Source organism: Habropoda laboriosa, unplaced genomic scaffold (assembly GCF_001263275.1).
Source record: "Habropoda laboriosa isolate 0110345459 unplaced genomic scaffold, ASM126327v1 scaffold776, whole genome shotgun sequence".
Lineage (NCBI taxonomy): Eukaryota > Metazoa > Arthropoda > Insecta > Hymenoptera > Apidae > Habropoda > Habropoda laboriosa.
The window spans coordinates 159,710-183,943 of NW_017100876.1; the positions used below are offsets into that span (position 1 = coordinate 159,710).

General features: G+C 38.2%; 1 protein-coding gene across 1 annotated transcript in view; it reads right to left on the reverse strand.

The window, feature by feature from the left end:
- The window catches only part of LOC108577464 (cytoplasmic dynein 2 heavy chain 1), a 41,528-nt gene extending 23,167 nt beyond the window's left edge, over positions 1-18,361 (reverse strand). The window contains 26 exon segments of the mRNA XM_017940618.1: position 1; positions 3-75; positions 2,079-2,197; positions 2,281-2,646; positions 3,225-3,404; positions 3,944-4,336; positions 4,795-5,302; positions 5,935-6,178; positions 6,349-6,630; positions 6,815-7,138; positions 7,760-7,886; positions 7,968-8,187; positions 8,268-8,430; positions 9,878-10,614; positions 11,376-11,712; positions 11,784-11,850; positions 12,469-12,792; positions 13,074-13,315; positions 13,647-14,045; positions 14,404-14,624; positions 14,756-15,001; positions 15,442-15,554; positions 15,623-15,804; positions 16,002-16,164; positions 16,352-16,680; positions 18,122-18,361. The exon segment at position 1 is cut by the window's left edge and continues 225 nt beyond it. Of these exon segments, the coding sequence (XP_017796107.1) occupies position 1; positions 3-75; positions 2,079-2,197; positions 2,281-2,646; positions 3,225-3,404; positions 3,944-4,336; positions 4,795-5,302; positions 5,935-6,178; positions 6,349-6,630; positions 6,815-7,138; positions 7,760-7,886; positions 7,968-8,187; positions 8,268-8,430; positions 9,878-10,614; positions 11,376-11,712; positions 11,784-11,850; positions 12,469-12,792; positions 13,074-13,315; positions 13,647-14,045; positions 14,404-14,624; positions 14,756-15,001; positions 15,442-15,554; positions 15,623-15,804; positions 16,002-16,164; positions 16,352-16,680; positions 18,122-18,361 (6,600 nt within the window).
- Between the last annotated feature and the right edge of the window lie 5,873 nt (positions 18,362-24,234).

The window sequence follows — 24,234 nt, forward strand, 5'->3', positions numbered from 1 at the left end:
CTGGACCTCTTATCATTATCGGTTGGTTATTGCCGATCCATGGTAGAACGGACGATAAAGCTCCTTTCATTGCTCCTGCGTGAAGATTTTATTCTTCCGTTTTATTTAATTATCAATGACGAAATGTGAATTGTCCGTGCATTATTAATCACTCGTGCCTTAATTATTGTCTAAGTTATCCCTAATAATGTGATATACTATTTTAATAGTTAAATTGTGGGAGAGAAGGAGAGTGGGAATAGATAAATTATTAATAAGATTATAATTTTAATTGAAAGTAAGTTAATTAAAAATTAATTCAACTGAATGGTATATGAAATTTAATAATATACTGAAAATAACGTGGCGGCCAGCTGTAGTGCAGAAGCAAGCATTTGCCGCGCGGACGACCAACACGGTTTATGACGTGCGCGCTAGCAAAGCTATTTTTGAGGAAACCGTTTTAGTCTGTTTAATGTTTAGTGAATCTAACAATGCATGTTTTCGTAGAATCTTTCACCAACGGCCTCAATAGCAATTTGCCATGTCATAAACCAAGGGTTGTCGAAAGGTCCGCGTACGGGCCCAGGACCTGACAAGTACCGTAAGCAACCCAGATACACGCACAATCCTCAAACCATTAAAACCCTTACAATAAGTTTAACCGAATAATATGTTATTAATAATAATATATTGAAAATAAATAAATAATACTTGAACTATTGCAGAATCGCAGAATATTCCCGACTAGAATTTCAGTTGGGCATGCCTAAAGACGAATGTGGGCCTAATGCGGAAACGATTAGGCATACCTGAATGCTGCAAGCCTAATCGTTACCGCATTAGGTCGTAATTCGGAAGGAATGATGCACGCCTAAGTTGGGCATTCCTAATAGTTGCCATACGTGGCCCAGATGGGGATGGCCGAGTGCACGCCTAAGTTGGGCATTCCTAACAGTTGACATACGTGGCCCAAATAGGAGTGGCCGAGCGCACGCCTAAGGTGGGCATTCCTAAGTTGCCATACGTGGCCCAAATGGGCCTGGCCGAGCGCACACTTAGGTTGAGCATTCCTCACAGTTGGTATACGTGGCACAAATAGGGTCGAGCGCACGTTTAAGTTGGGCATTCCTAACAGTTGTCATACGTGGCCCAGATGGGGATGGCCGAGTGCACGCCTAAGTTGGGCATTCCTAACAGTTGGCATACGTGGCCCAAATAGGAGTGGCCGAGCGCACGCCTAAGTTGGGCATTCCTAAGTTGCCATACGTGGCCCAAATGGGCCTGGCCGAGCGCACACTTAGGTTGAGCATTCCTAACAGTTGCTATACATGGCTCAAATGCGGGTGGCCGAGCGCACGCCTTAGTTAGGCATTCCTACGTTGCCATACGTGGCCCAAATGGGGCTGGCCAAGCGCACGCTTAGGTTGGACATTCCTAACAGTTGCCATACGTGGCTGAAATGGGGATGGCCGAGGCTTAAGTTAGGCATTCCTAAGTTGCCATACGTGGCCCAAATGGGCCTGGCCGAGCACACACTTAGGTTGAGCATTCCTAACAGTTGCTATACATGGCTCAAATGCGGGTGGCCGAGCGCACGCCTTAGTTAGGCATTTCTAAGTTGCCATACGTGGCCCAAATGGGGCTGGCCGAGCGCACGCTTAGGTTGGACATTCCTAACAGTTGCCATACGTGGCTGAAATGGGGATGGCCGAGCGCACACCTAAATTAGGTGGAGTGGGGCTCTCAAACTTATGTGTAGGAATATTTACAGACACCTCAGTGTCGGACGTACGCTTGCGTGAGAGCTTTCAACAAGATCAAAGTTTTTACAATTTAATCCATACAGTGTCTCGATGAGTTATTCCTCGTGAGATTTCTTTAATGTCTCCCAATGACAGCCTAATAAAGCTATTCTAATATGGGCCTCATTGGATAGTCATTGGGAAAGCCTAATGCGGCCCTAACACGGCTTTCCCAATTAGGCGGTCGTGAATATTCCGCGTTTCATACCGCATGTAGGCCTAACAGGCAAATTAGACTAGCCTAGTGCGGACCTAGTATCTGCCTAACTGAAATTTCTAGTCGGGTTATTTTACCTGACAGTGAAACAGGTCCATCCTCAGTATCCGTGGATTCATCGGCATCGCCAGCAACCTCCAACCTGTCTATCTCTCTGTTATACAACACAGAGCACGGTTTCTGTGGATTAGGACACCTAAGATTCCAAACAACATCAAACTAACTCATAAATCTCCGAGTAATCCTAAAAATATCACAAAAATAGTTCCAAATTATCACCAAGAATCCGTGTATTGATAAATCAATCGCGCCAAATCGTCTCTGGAGTTTTCCTCCCCTATTTGACTGCACAAAGACGCGAGAAGAGCGTAAGAAGCAGAAGTGTAGGTGTGAGCATTCTTCAAATGACAGAGCGCAGAGTCCATCAAACTCGACGCCGAGGAAACTTCTGCGTTGATCTTCAAACACTCCTCGATGCAGGGACAGAGATGGGTATTCGCGAGTTCTTTCGCCACTTCTGAAAGTGCATTGATTCGCGACGACACCAGCAATGTATTTGGGCTAGTCGAACCTAAATGAACCACCCCTAATCGTGACACCGTCGCAGGACTCGCGCCAGCCAGTTTGTGCGTCTCGAAGATGAATCTGTTTGAACATTTATTCATATTTTTTCGTTAATATTGCAATATTTGTTAAAACGTCTATTTTTTATATACTGTCGGCCAGAAGTTTGGGATCACTAGACTGCGGATTTTTATGCATTTATAGGAAATTTAAAGGTACAAAATTCCACACAATGCACGTATTATGAAAAAGTATACAAAGTATCGAAATTATAGTGCTTTTTATAATACCTGGTAGGTATAATAATTTTTTACCAAAGTTCTACTTTCTTTGCGATATTCTCAAAAATATAAATTTGCATAAAAATCCGCAGTCTAGAGATCACTATGCATTGAGAGCTCCTCAAGAATTTTCAGAAAAATTTTAGAAATTTTAAAAATTTTCAATGAACTTATTACCCAAATTTATTAATTGCAAATTCGTAAAAAATTAATAGCATTTAACATCGGTGCACATGAATTTTTCAGTGGTCTGATTATTTATATAGGAGTTTAGTTTATTTTCGAAATTGCTTTTAGAAAGTGTTGCAATTAAAATCATAAATATTTTCAAGAGGTATATTTGCAATCGTTGATAATTATGGAAGGGCGGAGGTTTACTTTGTTCCAGAGCCAAGTTTCACAGCCACGCCATTGGGTAAGGTCAATAATCGATTGTCATCTAGAGCAGAGTTTAATGCTTCTGCCCAGTCCGGTTCTACGTCGCCGTTCAAAATAATCCAAGTGCTCGAGTCTCCAGCAGACGCGACAGCGTTCGATAACAAACCCTCTTTCCACTCCCTGACAAAATGGAGAATTTTTATTAGAATCGAGTTACGGAGCCTCGTGCATTGTGTTTGTAGTAACTGATCTCGAGTGAAATGGAAAACTGGAGAACGCGAAGAGGAACACACAGAATCAACCCAGACACTGACTTAATCTCACGAGAACACGTCAAAAATACCATCAAATATTTCATCGACACAAACCTACATACACTGTGAAATCTGAACGACCCTCTGCAGAATTTAGTCGCTAATCCAGAATTTAACCCTTTCCCCGGCGACAGATTATCGACAAAATCTTTCATTTTGCGTTTGAAAATTTCAAATTTATCATTTCTCAATTTCTCCTATGAAAGTAAAGTGAGAGCACTCGAAGGGCAAAATTTAAGGATCGAATTACGGCGAAAGCGTACCAAAAGTCACCAAAGTTTCAAGCCAATAGCAGTGAAAGGGTTAAACTCTTATTATAAGAGAAAAAATGGAAAACTGAGAGAATGAGAACTCGCAGTACAATTCAGTAAAAAATTATCGAGTAATTTAATAAAAGAGGAATACCTGGTCTGCGTGTCAACTCGACCTAGAAGTCTCGATTTAGGCATAGCACCAGGATACACGTGAAACTGAACGGTAGTTTCGCCGATCTTCGTCAGTGCGTCGCATAGCAATTTTCTTATAGTCGTTTTGCCACAACCTGGTGGACCAACGATCGCTACACCAGTTCTACTTTTCAGCTGATCGTTCAATTGAATGCATCTGTTCGCCATTTCCCTGCCCAGCTCTTGTTCAGCGCACAATTCGAGCAAAGCGGTTTGTAGATCTTGTCTCTCGATGTACGAGGAAGAAGATGGATTTACTCGGGGGAAAACATCTTCTAATAGAGAGAGAAATCGTGGTGTGTCCTCTTCTGTCAGTTTGGGTAACGTCGATGCCCTGATCGCTGCCACCAGTCTGTAATATGATTGTTAATTGTTTTCAGGATTTTTGTAGCTTTGGTCTATTCTAATTCAAGCTTGAATACGATCGTACTACATTTAGAGAAGTATTTTTTCATTATTTTTTCCGAAAATACTGAGTTTAATTTATGTGTTAAGTGATTTTTAGAAATGTTTCTTACGTTCTTTTTAAATTAACGTACTCACTGTCTAAGGAGCATAAATACTTAGCTAACGTAACTTAATCGTCCAAAGAAGTGAGAAATTATCTCGCTTATTTTAGAATACCTTAAATTTGAATTGTAAAATTTAATTTAATGCAATAAAATATATTATATTTAATTATAATTTAATTTATAAAATTTCAAGACTTCTTTCTGTGTAAAAAAACATGTGTGCACGTGAACGAGTTCAAACTGCCCTAAATCACATGTGAATGTATCAAGAAAAGTTAGCAAACATTCCAACAATAACCTGCTAGTTTCGTCCAACTCAGATTTCGTAGGAATAGCATCGAGAACAGATCTGAGAGCCCTAAGGCCCCAATCGTAGTGTGGCTGATTCGAAAGCAGTATCTCAGAAATATCGAGCATCTCCACGAGCTGTTTCGCCAATGTCGAGGCTTCCAGGAATCCTGCACACTCCAGCAACGCTTTCACAATGTCGGATCTGTCCGGATGCGCCATTCCGATGGGCCTGAACAATCTCGCCAGAGAATCCGGGAGCTTGCGCCTCCCTCCGTATTCGGAACCAGCAGGATTCATCGTAATGAAGACGCAACAGTGCGGATCTAAATTCAGCTTTTGATCGCCCAGTAAAACTTGGGATAAACCATCGCGAACTGCTTCTTGAAGGGGTCTAACAAGCATGGCCACCGCGCTCAGTGTTTCCTCTTCGAGGCGATTGAATTCGTCGAAGCAACCCCATGCGCCGGCCTGAGCGAGGCCGCCGAGGATTCGACGCATACTTCCGGTGTCCATTCCTGACGTTGCAATTGTTTTCGTGAGAGATATGGAACTTGTTTGTTTGTTTGTTAATTATTTCTCGAAATAAATTATTTTTCTAATGTAGAGTGAAGAAGAGGGATTTAATTTATGAGTGTCTGTTAATTAAGAGTGGCTATTTATTAATGGGTGACAAATCCTGAAAATCAATTTAATTACTTACTTTTAGGGAGGGAAATTTTTAGAGAAATAAAGATCTCACTTAATGCAAATTGTTTTCCTAATATGAGGTAAAAAAGAGAGATATAATTTAGGAGTTAACTTTTTTATGATCGTAGTGAGTGTCACATCCTGAAAATCAATTTACTCGTTTATTTTCACAGGCAGAAATTTTGAAAGAAACACAGATCTCACTTAATGCAAATTGTTTTTCTAATATAAAGTGATAAAGAGGGATTTAATTTAGGGGTGAACTTTGTTATGATCATAAAGATGAGTGTCAAATCGTGAAAATCAATTTATTTTATTTATCTTCACGGGGAGAAATTTTGAAAGGTACACGAATCTCGCTTAAAGCAAATTATTTCCCTATTATAAGAAAAGAAAGAACAGGTGAATGTGAAATCGCGGAAATTAATTTTGATCCCCCTCAAAGTCGCAGCATTATTACCTTCGTCGCAATTGAAGACTAAAACAAGCCTGCCAAGAATAGCACCGAGAGCTTTCACGCTTTCTGTTTTTCCAGTTCCAGCTGGGCCTGTAGGGCTGCCACCCAAACCGAGCTTCATAGCCTGAGTCAGAGCCAAGAAACACCTTTCTGTTAATGGTGTTTGAACCAAACCTACCGCTGCGCCTTGGTACTCGAAACGATATGGAAATTCTGCTCCTGAACATCGTACAACCGGTCCTCTGTTCTAAAAAAAGAAGAAGAAAAATTTCTTAACATTTACAGTAATTGATCTTTCTAATAACAGAAAGAACGAGCGCCAAATGTTAAATCTGATCTAAAACAAAGAAAATGTAGTAATAAAAGAAACGTTTAATAGTCTCGTCGAGAAAGATAAGAAAAGATGAATGGTCTCACGGTTCTATAACTCCTCAGCTGTCTCTGCCACGTCCAAACAGTGCTTTCCTCCTGCAAAGTGACGTTCAACAGATTCCTGGCCACCTCCAGGTGATGAACAGTGTCGAGCAAAAGCCCTCGCGCTTTTAAAGCGGTCAATTTGTCACCAGCATCTTCCAACCCTCTGTATCTAGCTCTCTGTGTCTCCAGATATTCGACGAGGTTCTTCAAAGCTGAACGTCCCTCCTTCAAACCTGTTTCGCATCGTTCCGTGAAACGAATCCTTTCTGCCAGCAGCAAAACCTTGATAAACATTAAACGACAATTATTAAGTGTACCAAAAAAAAAAAACCAAGTCTCAACTTTCTTTGGCAAATTGTAATACTTAATTGGAAAAGAGGTTGTACAGTGATTAATTAAGGAATGCTGCTCTAGAGTCTATTAATAACGTTTGACAATTTCAGAAGATAAGAAGTGAAAATTTTACTTGAGTTGGATAAGCTGAAGGATTAGGCGAAGTGTCAACCAAGCATTTTCCTAAACTTTCTCGAAGAGCATTTTTCATCCCCTCCTCAAGATTGATCAACCATCGTGGTAATGGATCTCGAAGATCGACGGGCTTGGATAACTGCAATATTTCACCTTCCGGCGATACGACGGCCGTCAGTCCATTATCGTCCTTTATTATCGAACCGACGCCTTGATACAGTTTCGGTAGATGAGCTTCCAAGCCTCGTCCACTGGCTGACACTAATTCCAACAGGTCTTCGTCGCTCAAGAAATACAGACGCGGATAAGACGATCGCTTTTCCTGGAAATAAGAAAACGTGGAGGTTTGAGGAAGCGAAAAAATTCGGAATCGTTGAAATAGAACTCAAAAATGAAGAGATTCTTGGAGAAAGTGAGAGAATAAAGTTGAGAGAAATTCGAAAATTAAGAGATTCTTAGAGAAATTAAGAAACTAAGATTAAGAGAAATTCAAAAATTAAAAGGTTCTCAGAGAAATTAAGAGAAATTCAAAAATTAAGAGATTCTTAGAGAAATTAAGAAACTAAGATTAAGAGAAATTCAAAAATTAAGAGATTCTGAGAGAAATTAAGAGAAATTCAAAAATTAAGAGATTCTTAGAGAAATTAAGAAACTAAGATTAAGAGAAATTCAAAAATTAAGAGATTCTCAGAGGAATTAAGAGAAATTCAAGAGTTAAGAGATTCTGAGAGAAATTAAAGAGTTAAGTGATTCTGGGAGAAATTAAGAGAAATTCAAAAATTAAGAGATTCTTAGAGAAATTAAGAAACTAAGATTAAGAGAAATTCAAAAATTAAGAGATTCTTCTCAGAGAAATTAAGAGAAATTCAGAAATTAAGAGATTCTCAGAGAAATTAAGAGAAAATTAAGAGACTAAGAGTGATCAATTTAATCCTTGTAATACCTCCAAATATTCGTCCAAACTTTTTTGACATCTGTCAAGTAGATCCTTCAAGTTTGTAAAAGCTGAAAGAGGAAGTCTCCTCAAGGATGACACTCTCGGATCGCGAGAAACTTCTCCCATGAGATACCTATTTATTTTATTAACCATAAGAAATTTCCAAGACGACGAAATATTATTCATAATTTTCATAAAATTGTCAAATAATTACCTAAATTCTTTGTTAGCTCTGGACCATCTCCCAGTGTCGTTAGGAGCTGCGCCACCTTCGTAAACCGGTTCCAAATAAACCCACTTCCTTTGTATAGTACTCAAGATCTTTATTCGTTCCTCCACTTCCGACAATCCAACTTCGCATCGTGCAACTCTTGCTGCGAATCTTTCGTATCCTGCTGCTCCTTTTGCTCCCTCCAGCAGGAGTCTCAGTTCACCTTTTCATTTATAAACGAAGTTTCTTTCGTGACGTCTGACAATTCGCACAAAGTAAAAGGAAGAATTGTTACAAATTCACCTGCTCTTGCTAACAAATTGCCATACTCCTCGACGAGAAGAATACCAGCGTTTTTACTGTCCTTCGATTCTTGAAGCTGAAGATGAGCAGAAGCTTCCCAAGATTCGAGTTCCATCAAGCCTTGGCGAATGCCACTTTCTGCAGCAGCTCTCTTCGTCACTTCCTGTAAACAACAATCTCTCCATTTTTCTCCCACTTCTATACCTTAAATATTTAGAAGATTCGTAAATAAAAGATAAAAATGAATTATGAAAGAAATATAGTAACATGATAATTGAAAAAATTATAAATTTATAGTAAAAATAAATATTTACAGATTTAACCAGATTTAACCGGTCAACTGTGGAATTTAGTTTCAAATCCCTCACGGGATGCGGAATTAAAATCAAGCAATGACGAGTATACACGTCATAAATTTTACGAATAAAGTAAAGCAAAACGAGAAAGGATTACATTTTTATTCGATAAACAATTAACAATTCATTGTTGAAAAGGTTGTTATTAAACATTTAGAAATTGTCAAAGAATAATAAAATTCATAAACAAGAAAAATTAAAGAAAAAAAGTATTCAGTTGATTTCAGTGTGGTATTCGGAGAATACCAAATGCATCGGAGAAAATAATCAACTCAGTTTGTAAAAAGTTTGTAATAATCAAACTTTTTTTTATAAAATACATAGCAGTTTCATTGGTAATATTAAGGAAACATACCACCAAATGACATTTTTATTACTTCTTATTGAAATTTCCAGTTTTTATAGTAAATGGTAATTTTTTATTTTACACGACGAGTATACACGTCAACCACACCGAAGTAAAGTTTCCGACTGACCTATATACACGTCGAACGCAGTTAACTGGGTAAGAATATCTCACTATTTTAACACTAAAACTACCGACCGGGTCAAAATGACCCATTAGCGACTTTCCAAAAGTGAATTTTTACGTAAGTAAACCGTGATTGGAAAATTCGATTCATACCGATACAAATGGAAGCATACATGTAGAATATTCGGAAAGTTACAAGCGATAATACTTACCAATATAGAACATTCACATTTTTTCGAAAGATGCTAATGGGTCATTTTGACCCGGTCGGCAGTTCTAGTGTTAATAACTTCTTAGAACAAATTTAACCCTTTCGCTACGGCAGATTTGAATGCGAAACGTGGGTGACTGCAGGTCAATTTTCAACCACGGCTGCGAAATTTATTATATTGGACGTGTCGTTTTGAAATTCGGTTTATTAAATTAAGGTGGAAGCGCGTGAACGATGTCGGCAGTTCTAGTGTTAATAACTTCTTAGAATAAATTTAACCCTTTCGCTACGGCAGATTTGAATGCGAAACGTGGGCGACTGCAGGTCAATTTTCAACCACGGCTGTGAAATTTGTTATATTGGACGTGTCGTTTTGAAATTCGGTTTATTAAATTAAGGTGGAAGCGCGTGAACGATGAAATTAAGTATTGAACTAAAGTGGTAGTGCGGCAAAAGGCTCGAAAAGTATGGTGCGGGCAAATTTTCAAAACGCCTACAGGCGCCAATAGTAACGAAAGGGTTAACATTTATTCAACGATACACGAAATAAATAATAAATTCGAAACAGCACCTTTATCTTGTCGGCATTGCCTTGAATCCTTTCAGCAGAACGAAGCAAATGCCCCAGCGTAATATCCCCCGCATTTCTGACATCCTTCAGTTCCAAAAGTGGCATTAATTCTCCCCAATGCTCCTCCGCAACTTCGTCACCTCGAAGAAGCTGCAGCCACTCGATAGCAGCTCTCACCTCTCGTACCTTCTTACCAACAAATGTGTCCATTTCCGGGCTATCTTTCTGCTCTATCGACTGTTCCTTCAGCCGATCTTTCAATTGAACTCTTATCCTATTTTCCCAGGAGTCGAGCCAATCGTGGAGCCTAGGCAGTCTTCTTCTAACAACAATCCACTCTTCGTCCTCTTGATTCTTCAGTTCTTCCAAAAATTCCGCTTGGAATCGACAGTTCGATTCTTCCACCTCCAATTCTAACTCCAACCTCCTCGTATTCTCCTCGTTATCCTCGAGAACCTCGTTCACGTTTACGTCGATCTTTCGACAGTCGTTCTTCAACACGTCCAGCTGTTCCTTCAGGTTCGTCCATCGCTCTTTCATCGAGATGATCCAGTCTAAAGTGAGAATTTCGGGCTTCGTGGACCATTTCGCCTGCCATCTCTCGAACTCGTCTCTCAAAGCCACTGTTCGGTGACGAAGGTTCACTTTAGCGTCCTCGAGCTCGCGATCTACCACCGTTTTATGACGCTCGAGACGGTCTGCTAGATCTTGCCAAGCTGTGTACGCTGCACTGACACCTATTTAGGAAAGAAAGGACGCTTGAATAATTTTTCTGTGTGAATTTTAGGAAATATTGGTTAAAGATATTTCATTCGATGAATAAATTGAATTGTAGAGAATATTTGAATTATTTTAATGTAAATTTAAGATATTTCGTTCGAGAAATAATGTTATGTTAGAAAATATATTCGACGACTGAAAATGTTCTTAGAAAGGATATCACAGAGGAGCAAACAAAATCAAGCTAAATGTACTATTATTTCGTATCTCCTTGCTATTTAAACATCTCGATAAAAGTACCTAGAAGAGTCTTGCACAAGAAAACATTCACTATTTGAGCAACGAATCCCATCCAATCCTCTCCAATACCTCTTCCAAAGAACAAAATCGTTTCTCCCTGCCTTATCTCTGTTTCTGCAGCACACGAATGTTGTTTCGCGTCGCCTTCCTTACGTCTGATCAATAAAAATGCAGCACGAATTCTATTTGACACATGGACCAAGATAAAGTCGCCGAAAAATCTCCAGCTATGATCTCGAAGCGATTTATTTAAGTAAATCACGTTTAAAAAGAATTTATAAAACTGGAGATCGATGGAGTGCACTTTGATTGTATTTTAATTTCAACAATATTGTCTAAATTAAATTTACAATTACTTTACTTATATATATATATTTATATTTTTAATACTTTTATTATACTTATTATTATATTTATTTACGCTTCAATTATATATAATTAAATTTCTAAGCGATGAAATATGAAATAATTCAGCTACCTTCGAGTTTTTCGCTGGTCCACGCAGCGAGGACCTTAGAAAGTCCAGCAATGGCCTCCATTTCCTCAGCCATGCCGGAAGATTGCGTTTGGATTCGTGCGTGAGCCTCATAGGCCATTCCAACTTCCTCCACATTTCTTGGCCTGCGTTCGAGTTCTTTAGACGCAGACGAGAGGAACTCCACGATAGCAACCAGTCTCGAGGAAGCTTCCACCCTTAAATCGGAGCACAAACGCTCCCAATATCGCCGTGAAGCCGATTCTAAGTCGTTTCTGGTTGTCGCTGTGTCCACGGTGATGCACCAAATTTTCACGTCGCTTCCACGCAGTCTGCCAACCTGATTTAATCATGGAATTAATTTCATTGAGAAGGAAGATGAGTGAATTTGTGGAAAGATTGTTTGCTGACCTCTTGGGCCCACTGCTTGGCGTCTTTGAACGCTCTTGTCCATTCTCGCGGCGACTTTCCTTTTAATCTGTTTGTAAGAAGGGGCTCGAGTTCAAATGTTAACATTAACGCAGAGTATTTTTTTAAATAAACTGAGTAATATGCGAAGTGTAAGATTTGGTTGTGGTTTATGAAGTTTGGATGAAGCCATTGAACGTGTGAAAGTATAAAAGACTTGTTGAATACAGAAACTTGGTGAAAAGGTGTTGCAATAATTTTCAAATAGCTCACATAAAGAATTAATATTTAAAAAATAAAGAGTGAACGAGAACAGAAATTTCAAAAATTTCACATTCCCCTTCTGATATCTCGTATAAAGAATTAATATTTAAAAAAGCAAAAAATGAAGAAAAACAGAAACTTAAAAAATTTCTCATTCCTTGTCTAATATCTCACGTAAAGAATTAATATTAAAAAAATAAAGAGTGAAGAAAAACAGAAACCTTAAAGAATCGATATTTAAAAATAATAAAAGTCATATAAAGACACATGCTTTCATTGCTTCCAAGTTGCTTCAAATCATCTAACAACATCTCTCATTCGTCGCCCAAATAGTCCAGTGTAACGTGCCCAATTTTGAGCAAGCGGTGCATAGTGATCAGCAAAGGGCCATGCGGCTAATAATACTATATCGTCAACCGTGTACCGTTCAGCAGCGTCGATTTTCGCTGGCGCCGCCAAATACAGCCATTTCATTCTGAGCGTTTCTAGAGCGGAAAGTGCAATTTCGGCCTGCTTGTAGACGCCGCCGAACAAATAACAGCTCCTCTGAATCAGGCTACCGAAATGTGCTTCTGCAGCGTCACCGACGCCTCTGAAATTCATAGGTATCGAAAGGGATCGGCGTATCGACGAGTACAATTTCGCGCGGACCTCCTCGATCGACGGCCGCCATTGCAACGATCCGTCTCGAAACGTCAGCTCCACTTTAACTTCCGGCAACTTCTTCAGCAGAGACGGCAACGCGCCTCTGTAGCAAAAGCAAAAAATGAAGGCTACTTCGTTATTCCGTTTTATGCAGATCATCCATGAATATGAAAATTGGCTATCGCGACGGCGAAATAGTTTCGAGTTTATTCGGTACCACTTCCGGAGAACTTTTCGTTCGCGTCTTGTTTTCTTCCAAGAGGAAGAAAATAAGAGATGAAAATTGGGAAAAGTAAGTTTGAAAGAATTGTACCCGATGAATGTTCACTTTTTTGTAAATAGAAGATGTTTGTAGTTTCTATTGTTTAGTCGATTTTTAATCACCTGTAAGCAACACCCAGTGCTTTCAACAGCTGCCTGTCCCAATGTAATTTCCACGCCTTTGTGTTCCCGTATTCCGCTTCCACAGTATCGACGATCGTTCTCATGTTCATTAGCGCGTCTTTCCAGGCATTCTGATTTCCGATCAGATTGACAGTCTCCCCTTTCAGCAAATTAGATACCAAGTCCCGTAATGAACTGTGCTTTGCGGCCAGCTCTGAATTCTGTTGCGCAAACTTTCTCACCTATTCCAGTCGCAACGAAAATTGCAAAATACTGTAATTAGTCTAACCCTTTCGTTACACATTTTTTCGCTCTTTTGTCGCGTTTGTTAACCCCTTAACGATCGTTGACGCGCTTACGCGACTGATCCTCGAAAAAGTGCAACTTTGTTTCATTATTTTCTTTCACTTTGCGCAATACGCTGCTCTTTCTATTCTACGGCGAAAGTGTAAGTTGCAGGAACTAATTGATAGGAACTAATTTAATAAGAAATGAAATTTTTTGTGTCCAGAAAAATATGAGCTTGAGGGGTTAAATGTGCAAACGATTAAAATTGAACGAAATATGAGTTACCAATTCTTTTAGCCTGAGAGTGTAAGCATCGACGGCCTGAGGATCGGACCAAACCACCCCGGACTGTTCCTGAACAGCTCGAGCTAATTCGAGCGCGGTCGTGAGCATCAAAGGTCTCTGAGAAGGCACCATACGGTCTCCGATCGTATTGTGAAAAGTTGCAACCTGTTGAAGAGCTCTGGCACGTCCTGCAAGTAGACCTGCTCTTTCGACCAGATCTCTCACTTCTCGAGGCAATTCGACACCTTGACTCGAAAGAGCTCTGGCTTCTCTGATCAGAGTCATTAGTCTTGGATCGTACGTCACTCTCATCATATTGGTGCCGGTTAGTTCTACCACCGCGGAATCCGTGCCTAATGTTAGCTCTCTTCTCGCGACAGCTTCTTTCGTTTCTTCTGTCTGTTAGGTGTACGGAATGTGCGAATATGTTGGTGTCGTTATTTGTGGGACTTTTAAAAATTATTTGAAAGTATTTAAAATATCTAAAATTTCTAAGTATTAACATTAAATATTAAGAATATGGGGGGCGATGTCGGTAGGTCGGTAGTGTCGAGTCTCGATCGATTGTCGAAGTCAAGCTTCGCTCGTCGCGGTTCACACTTAGGATGGGTGACCGCCGGAAGAAAAATTGATATTAAAAATATTATTCAGATGTTAAAATATTTAAAAACGTGACAGGGAATGGTATATTTAATTTAAAGAATTATTGTAGTGTAAATATTACAGGTTTTTTAAAGATTTGTCATTACAAAATTACCCAAGAATCAACGAAATTCTGCCTTTTCCTTTCGACGTCCTTTAGGGCTGTCGTTACTCTTGATGAGATCTCCTCGTATCCAGGCAGATCTGCCAGCAATTCCTTTCCCAGTTTATTTAAGCTCTCTAGTTTTAATTCCGCTGATCTGGCTGCTTGAACTTCTTGAAGTATTCTGGGACTGTCTAATAGGTTTCCCGTATCCGGTCCAGCCAAGCAACTTTCTTAATTTCCATCGAAAAGTGATGGAAAACGTAAAAATAAGATAAAGTATGCAAGCTGGGTGGAGAGTTTTACATTCGTTTTAAATTCATAGGTCCCTCGATCGTCGTTCTCTCTATATAAGTACAATTACCTATGAGATCTCCATAAGCTGAAAGCAAAGTCTCCCGTTCTCCACGCAGCGTCCTTTTTAGACCGTCTCTCTTCATCAGCTCGAAGTAACGACGAAATTCAGCGAGTAATGAATTTGGAGTGGTGGCATCGGCAATTTGCGACCTCAATTTTTGCGCGACTCGTTCCTCAGCGGGGACCAAACCCTCTTCGATCCGCCTCTTCAGTCGATTCCAGTCGACGCCCTTCTCGTCGTCCTCGAAAACGACTAGCGTAATTGATTAAACGCAATTATAAATAAAAATTACATTGAAAAAGTGTTCATTTATTTTCATTTCCAAGTAGAAAATTAAATGCACCAGAGCAACGATGAAAAATTGTTTAAGTGACAAATTTTTGAAATGATCTTTATTATAGTTTCAGTATAGATTATATTGTAACAATAGTAGTATCGATTCGTAAACTTTCAGAAAATAGAATAAAATACAAATTTATTCATTACTGTCCACGTTGAAAATAAAACTTATCACTCTGTAAATTAACAATTTTTAAATTAATGAATTAGGTTCTTCAAGGTGTCAGATTATTATGTTTCCAATTTTGGCTCGCTGCGAAGAAAGGATGCTCATCGCTGCACCAGAGCTTTAGATTACTTTTCATTTTCCATTAGACGTGCATTACGGAATAACGAAACTTTGACGATGGTACCTCTGACATCATCGAAGCATTGCATCAAGGAATCGGTGCCAAGTCCAGATCTCTCGTTAGGTGTCAGCAACCTGGTTAATTGTCGATACTGAGCACGCAACTCGGCAATCTGCCTAAAGATCGCAAAGACCACGTTGAATCTCTGTTCAAAAGAGGAAGAGGAAGAATGGACGTGCGGTACCTGAGTCGTTTACCAATTCGTGAACATCTTTCAGGGATATAGCTGGCGCCCTTCCATGGATGAAGGGAATGGTGAGGCCAGAACAGTGTGGTGAACTGTTCTGCCATGTTTGTCCATTTTTCACAAATTTCTGCGCCGCTTAGGATCGCTTCGACTCTCACTCGATCGTCGGAAGTTCGAATCTAGATTTTGAAGAATTGCAAAAGTTCAGATCTAAATTAAAAAGATTTACAAAAGTTCTAACCTAAATTTTGAAGAATTGCAAAAGTTCGAATCTAAATTTTGAAGAATTACAAAAGTTCGAATTTAAATTTTAAAAAAATGTCAATTGTAAGTATCACTCAGAATATTCTATAAATCTCAATTTTTCATTCTTCACCTCGTCAATTTTATTCCTCACAAGAGACACCACTTCGTCCCCAATGATACCTAAAAATGACTTCATACGTTCCTCGGAGTACACTAGATCTCCCAATTTCCATAGATCATCAACGTAGCCCGACACTGCTTCGACAGCATCGTCCACCCCGATCAACCCATCTCTAAGTAGAAAAAAGAAAGAAGGTGATAAAATGTATAAAAGCAAATTCCTTTATTTTTATAGGCGAATTTTACACAACTACAGGTGGAAAGAATTTTTACAGTGAAATAGCTAATGTACGCTCGTAAAAGTTTTTACGACTCAACTATAGAATTGACTGAAACGGCTATTTTTTTTTTTTACGATACCTAGCCACTGATGCACTCTCCAGCTCGGCCCTGATGCTCTTCAGGCTTTTTACAGCCTCCGCGTAGATCGTTTTGTCGTGAGATCGTTTCGCCTCCTCCCATTTCTTTCGCCAATAATCTTCCTCCTCGAGGACGGAAGTCGTCGTTGATGAGCCAAGAAGGTTCTCCTCTAGCTTTTTCAGGTACGACGAATTCAGACCGGATGATCGAAGTGTCGGCGCCCATACTTGTCGAAGTGCTTCGACCAGTGTCGATCCTTTGCCGCTGCCTGTAGTGGCGATGTGGACGAGGTCGTGAAAATTCTTCTCCGTTACCGGGGCTTCTGTTAACTACAAAATAGCCTATCATTTTTTCAGTAGGTTATTGTAACCGTTATTACTTGGACTAGAATGAAATTTAATAAAAAGAATTTAGGGTTTTCTTTATACTTGCAAATACTATGGATAATTTTATTTAACCCTAGTGCGGTCTTTGGGTCTTTCTTGACCCATCGCCTTCTTATTTTTTTAATAATTTTTGCTGTTATCAGGTTTATGTGGACTTAACGTTGTATTAGAAGTTTATTGTCTAGGTTCATGTGGCGTGCTGGTAATGAAAATTGTTGCACGCAAGGTCTTTGGGTCTTTTTTGACCCAAACGGAAAAACGCAGTAGAGTTAAATACCTAACGTTGGGCAAAATTTTGCAATGTTCCAGCTTTTCATGAATTTCATTAAGTGTCTTTATTTCTTATTTGTGAAAAATTCTCTACTGTTACACTTCATTTTTTAATTGAACGGAATGGTACCAAGGAAATTTGTACAAATTGGTACAAGAAAATTAAGTGTAAAAAATTGGTACAAGAAAATTAAGTGTAAAAAATTGGTACAAGAAAATTAAGTGTAAACAATTGGTACAAGAAAATTAAATGTACAAAATTGGTACAAGAAAATTAAGTGTAAACAATTGGTACAAGAAAATTAAATGTACAAAATTGGTACAAGGAAATTAAGTGTACAAAATTGGTACAAGAAAATTAAATGTACAAAATTAGTACAAGGAAATTAAGTGTACAAAATTGGTACAAGAAAATTAAGTGTAAAAAATTGGTACAAGAAAATTAAATGTAAAAAAATTACCCAAAAGGAGAACAGTTTAAAAATCGATCAAATTCGTAACGAAACAGTCATTCACCTCGACAAAAGCATTAACAATTTGAATACAATACATTCACTGCGTATCCACAACCTAAAGCATGCCACTACTCTATTCTCCGTACAAGAAAATTAAGTGTAAACAATTGGTACAAGGAAATTAAATATACAAAATTGGTACAAGGAAATTAAGTGTACAAAATTGGTACAAGAAAATTAAGTGTAAAAAGTTGGTACAAGGAAATTAAATGTAAAAATTGGTACAAGGAAATTAAATATACAAAATTGGTACAAGAAAATTAAGTGTAAACAATTGGTACAAGAAGATTAAATGTACAAAATTGGTACAAGAAAATTAAGTGTAAACAATTGGTACAAGAAAATTAAATGTACAAAATTGGTACAAGGAAATTAAGTGTACAAAATTGGTACAAGAAAATTAAGTGTAAAAAATTGGTACAAGAAAATTAAATGTAAAAAAATTACCCAAAAGGAGAACAGTTTAAAAATCGATCAAATTCGTAACGAAACAGTCATTCACCTCGACAAAAGCATTAACAATTTGAATACAATACATTCACTGCGTATCCACAACCTAAAGCATGCCACTACTCTATTCTCCTTACTCTCTGTCTTACCTTGAAAAATACTAGAGTGTTTTTACCAATCGGTAACTCGTTGCTCAATTTCAATCGCACTTCCTCGTCGTCGCTGTCAGCCGGTTGTGCACAGAGTATCCTACACGTGGCTCTATCCAAGAAATTGTCCAAAACCACCTTTTCATTCTCAACAGTCTGATTTTCATCGTTGAAAGGCACACCAAAGAAATGCCCCGCGGTGAACACTATCAGAGATCTCCGTTTGTCCACCACTACCATTTTCCCACGTGTGCGACGATAATTTTCGCCTGTTCGTGTCGCGGCCGTCACGGTTGCATTATAGAGTTTCCACGAAACGCCAACGAAGCGGCTGTCCTTGTCTCGTGGTGATCGTTCAAAGTTGTCATGACAACTCCCGGTCAACACAAACCGTGTGACAGCCGTGCCACGTGTTGGCAGGGTCGTAGCATTGGAGAACAATTGGGGTGGACATATTGGAGAAATGGAAGAATGGAAAAAAGAGGTGGATCAGAGGAGAAGAAATTTTTTATCCGATTTGTGCAATATTATGTGATAAATTTTTCTACACACATTGTACTTTACTGGCAATCAGAATGTAACGTGTTCTCTAGGCTAACGTGGTTTATCCCTTTAACGCTCACGGCCGCGTCTCACAGGTGCAAAGTTAATCGCCCAAAAAGTGCAATTTTTAAAAATTATTTTCTTTCATATTGCGCTGTCCTTTGTATTCTCTTGCAGAAATGAAAGTCACAGCATTATGAATAAATGGGAAACTTACTTCTATACGCCTAGGAAGTAATTTAGAAAATATGAAATTGATCAATTTTGGCGTATTAAGTTGAGAAAAATGTGAGAGGTGAGGAGTTAAAGAGTTGCTACTCTTAAATTTCGTAAAGAAGACTTTTCTAACGAGAAGTCCTCTTTATGTGATAATTTAGAAATTTTTAACGTGTGCATTGAGATGGATTATTATGAGAGTAATAGTAGTGATAATTGTATTTTTGTAAAATGATTAATTCCACTTTTTGAAACTCCTTAAATTTTAGTATCAAAGCACATACTTGGTGCTCATCATTTCATAAATGAAAAAAAATTCAACAAATGTCATTTGATGGAGTTAGCTACTCTGGCTTCTGAGTGGCCCAATTAATAATTAATTTTTATCGTTTCGTTAACTGACAGAATTGAAAGTAGGATATAATGGGAAGATGTATTGATTAAAAATTTTAGTCGTGTATTAACCGTTGCTGAAACAGGTTACCATAGAAATCGGTATTAATTTAGTTAGCTGAAGTGTTGTAAATTGGTTGTAAATTTCTGACATAATTTTCAATGAAGGATAAATCAAAAACATGTTGAACGTATGATATTAAAAATGTTTGCAACAAATTTAATTGGGCTAATTAACTGCAAAAGTGGGGAAATGATAAGGATGCTTGGCACGTGTAAATTGAAATTATAAACACGAGAAACTAAATGCAGTTACGTTTACTCTTATTTTATCGCGGAATTAAAAGCTTCTGGTCCTTTTCATCGAAATGAATTTGTCGGAGAGCAGAACAATCGTAGATTTATTGCAGTGGCACATTTAATTAGTCGCAGACCATTTTATTTTCGCTTACGTAGTAACAGAGAGCTTAATGGCTTAATGGAGGGAATAAAAAAAAAAAGAAAATGTGAAATGGCTTTGTTATAGATGAGCGTGGAGTTGGATTTTCAAACGAGAGCGTTTCAAGCGCATAATACTCGAGTGAAATTTCAATTTTCGACTTGGATGTAAAATTATTCGAATTTTTAAATTACGTTAAAAATGAACCAACCAAATTCGAATTTTTAATGTAACTTAAAAATAAATCAACCAAATTTGAATTTTTAATGTAATTTAAAAATAAACCAATCAAATTTGAATACTTAAATTAAATTCAAAATTGACCAATTAAATTCGAATTTTCAAGTTACGTTACAAATAAATCAACCAAATTTGAATATTTAAATTACAGTAAAAATAAACCAATGAAATTTGAATACTTAAATTAAATTCAAAATTGACCAATTAAATTCGAATTTTCAAATTACATTACAAATAAACCAACCAAATTTGAATATTTAAATTACAGTAAAAATAAACCAATCAAATTTGAATACTTAAATTAAATTCAAAATTGACCAATTAAATTCGAATTTTCAAATTACATTACAAATAAACCAACCAAATTCGAATTTTTAATGTAACTTAAAAATAAACCAACCAAATTTGAATATTTAAATTACAGTAAAAATAAACCAATCAAATCTGAATATTTAAATTCAATCCAAAATTAGCCAATCAAGTTTGAATATTTAAACTAAATTAGCGAACTTAGCCAATCAAATTTGAATATTTAAACTAAATTAGCGAACTTAGCCAATCAAATTTGAATATTTAAACTAAATTCGAAATCAGCCAATCAAATTTGAATATTTAAACTAAATTCGAAATCAGCCAATCAAAGTTGAACATTGAAAATTGAATTCACAATTAGCCAATCAAGTTTGAATATTAAATTAAATTCAAAGTTAGCCAACCAGATTTGAGTCTTCAAGTTGGATTCTAGATCATCCAACGAAATTTATATTTCAGCATCGTATTCAGAACTGTTCATCTAAAATCCTTCGTTGAATTTGACCATTGCGTGTCTATGAATATACGCTATGACAGCCTACGATTAAGTAATGCTTAGAACCAATTAAAGAACAGTGCGTCTAGGAGATAAAACTGCGTCATTGAGAAAATATGCGAGAGAAAAAGGAAGACAGACGATTGCTCGTGATTCGACTTCTGACTCAAGCCTCTGTTTCCTTTTATTCATTTTTCATCTCTGTCGAATAACATTAAACGCTAATTACAATCCCGTACACCACGATCGTACTAATAATTCCTAACGTCACGCTGTAGCAAACAACCAGTTTAATTTCAATAAAACATCCTTAATAAAAAACGATCAAAAGAAAATCGACGTATCCTCCGCGCGTGAAAATAATTCGTAAAATTCTCGCTACACCTCTTCCAACGTTCATTCCTTTCTTCGTAAAAATCATTCTTCCAACGGAACACCTCGATCGAGATAAGAAGCAATTATTAATTAGCCCGCAATTGAAACTTTAATTAAAACAAAAAGAAACACTTCCAATCGTTCCAGGAAGAAGATAAACCTATCCTACCTAAACAATATTCAAAACGATTCTAATTTGTACTTAAATACTACTCTTCGCCGCCGTTTCACCGATAACAATCCAGATTTCCATGTATCTCCGTCGTGCAACTCCGAGGAAATCCAAGGAATTCGAACAGCTATTTTACACTTTTAACGCTGAAATAAAGCATCGTTTCTTCCCGAAGCGTTCCGCTTATTTCTACACCCGAGTGTTATCTGCGGCTAGGATTTCTTTAGAAAGAAATTACGCGGTGTCTAAGAGCGTATCGTAACGAAATGCGTGGCAGAATCGTTTAATTAATAACCGCACACCGTTGCGTGGCGGTGTACACGCGCGTGCACAACTCTAATCGCGGCACGAGGATTCACGCATGCACGAAGTTACCGGCATTGTTAACGTTATTATCGCCGAATATTTGCATAATCAGAGTATAGCTGGCATCCACGCCTCGAATAAGCAATCGGAGTACATTCCGACGAGCGTCGAGGCCGATTTATGCGCTCGCGTGCATACGTATCAACTGTCCATGCATACTTCCGCCCGCAGCAAATGGCGTGTGCGATGGGAGAAGATCGACGTGGCCGTGTCACTTGTTCGAGGTATGGTTAAATGGGCGAGGAGAGAGATACATGGGGAAGAATTTCTGTGGACTCGTTACTTTCGTGAGATCTGATCGAGAAGAGCTGATTCCTGTTGCTTGTTTAGTGAAATTATTTCGAAATTGTCATTTTGGAATTATTGTGATTTTTTTTGAAGGATAAGGTTATAATTGGAAGTTTTTTGTTTTAATTATTATTTTGGTTGTAAATCAGATTTTTCGATTTTATGGAAGGAGGTTCGTGGAATCTCTTCTTTTCTTCTTCTCAGCCGTTTCGACTACTTAAATTGTCATTGAGGAATTATTACAATGATTTTGAAGGATAATATCGTAATAGAAAATTTTTGTCTTAATTATTCTTTTATTTGCAAATTAATTTTTTTTATTTTCTACAAATAAGGTTCGTGGAATCTCTTCTTTTCTTTTTCTTAGCCGTTTGGACTACTTTAATTGTCATTGAGGAATTATTACAATGATTTTGAAAGATCATTTTATTACAGAGAGTTTTTCATTTTAATCGTTATTTTTTCTATCTTCTGAAAACAAAGTTCAATGGTATCTCTTCTTTTCTTCTTCTATACCATTCAATTAATGAAACGACTTCTGTCGTTCTGCATGTTTCCAAGACAGTAACAACATTGTCTCGGGAACAATAATTGTTTCCCTATTAATTACCGAATTTTCTGTTAATTATCTTTGTCTCGTGCAGATTCTTTCACAAAGGCCTGTGTTCGGTAATATTTCCTACCTGGTAGAAAGTGCAATTGTTTCGTAAAATAACTTCTTTTATAATTATCAAAACATTTCCTTTGTTTCTCTTAGAAATCAAAAATTTGAATTCAATTCTAATATAGACACAGAATTTTTATTATCTCGGTGAATAATCGTTCCATAGTAAGAATCATTTCTATGACGCATTGGACGATTCGTAATTCAATATTGACAATGGTAATTACATTCTACGTATAAATCCCCTTATTCTCTTGATCTTTACATCATACTTCAAATTCTGCATACACGATGTTCCATTTTGATCTCCTAACACGATTCTCTCTATCCTCGTGGTAAAAGGAAACGTTTGAAAAGGACGTACTTCTTCCAAAGAGACAGATATTACACCTTACAACATCTCCCTTGTAACAAAATCCATATTTTTCTTCAATATAGTCCCCGTGAATATACACCAGTCGTGAAGTAAGTTCAAGTATACCTTATATTATTCCCATCCACTATGCTTTAACGATAAAATATCACGCTGAAAATGATCGTTCGCGTTTCTTCTCCTTTAAATATTTCATTCCATAAAAAATGTCTAACACATTTCCATTCAACGTAATCACCATGAACATATGTACATTCTATGCCACTACGTACGCTTCAACGATAAATTTCCTGTTTCTTCGTTAAATATTTAATTCCTTAAGACTAAGTTTACGAGACGCGTCGTTTTGCCGCATTATGAATTTCACTGGGAAAATTAGAGAAACCGTTTACATTTCTCTCCTACCATTTATTATCAATTTTACATAAATATATACTATCACGTAGTGTCGATCGACGCAAGGTCCAATCGCGCAACACTAGGTCCAGTCGCGCGACACAAGGTCCAGTCGCGCAACACTAGGTCCGATCGCACGACACTAGGTCCGATCGCGCGACACTAGGTCCAGTCGCGCAACACTAGGTCCGATCGCGCGACACTAGGTCCGATCGCGCGGCACTAGGTCCAGTGGAAGGCGGCCACCCAGAGTCCCACTGGGAGGACATACCGACTTAGGGGCGACTGCCATAGCTGGTCCCAAGCCCAGTTGAGAAAAGTAGAGGGGCCTAAGCTAACTTAACTTTATTGCCATCGGCCACCCAACGCCGGGCGCGGGACGCCTATGTCGCAAGACGGATTCCCTGCGCCCGGGCTGAGGCACTCCAACTCGGCGGTGGTTTCGGACCCTAAAAAAAAAAGGTCCAGTCGCGCGACACCAGGTCCGATCGCGCGACACTAGGTCCGATCGCGCAACACTAGGTCCAGTCGCGCGACGCAAGGTTCGATCGCGCAACACTAGGTCCAGTCGCGCGACGCAAGGTTCGATCACACGACACTAGGTTCGATCGCGTAGCATCGAAACGGCGGAGCGCGCCACGCCGCTCCGAATTCGACGCAAGGTTCGATCGCACGACACTAGGTTCGATCGCGTAGCATCGAAACGGCGGAGCGCGCCGCGCCGCTTCGAATTACCGGTGAAAATTATAGATAATATTGTAAACTATGGTTTGTTATTAACATCTTAAAATGAAAATATTTGTAGATTATGCATTTTGAATTTCGGAATTTTTTCATTGG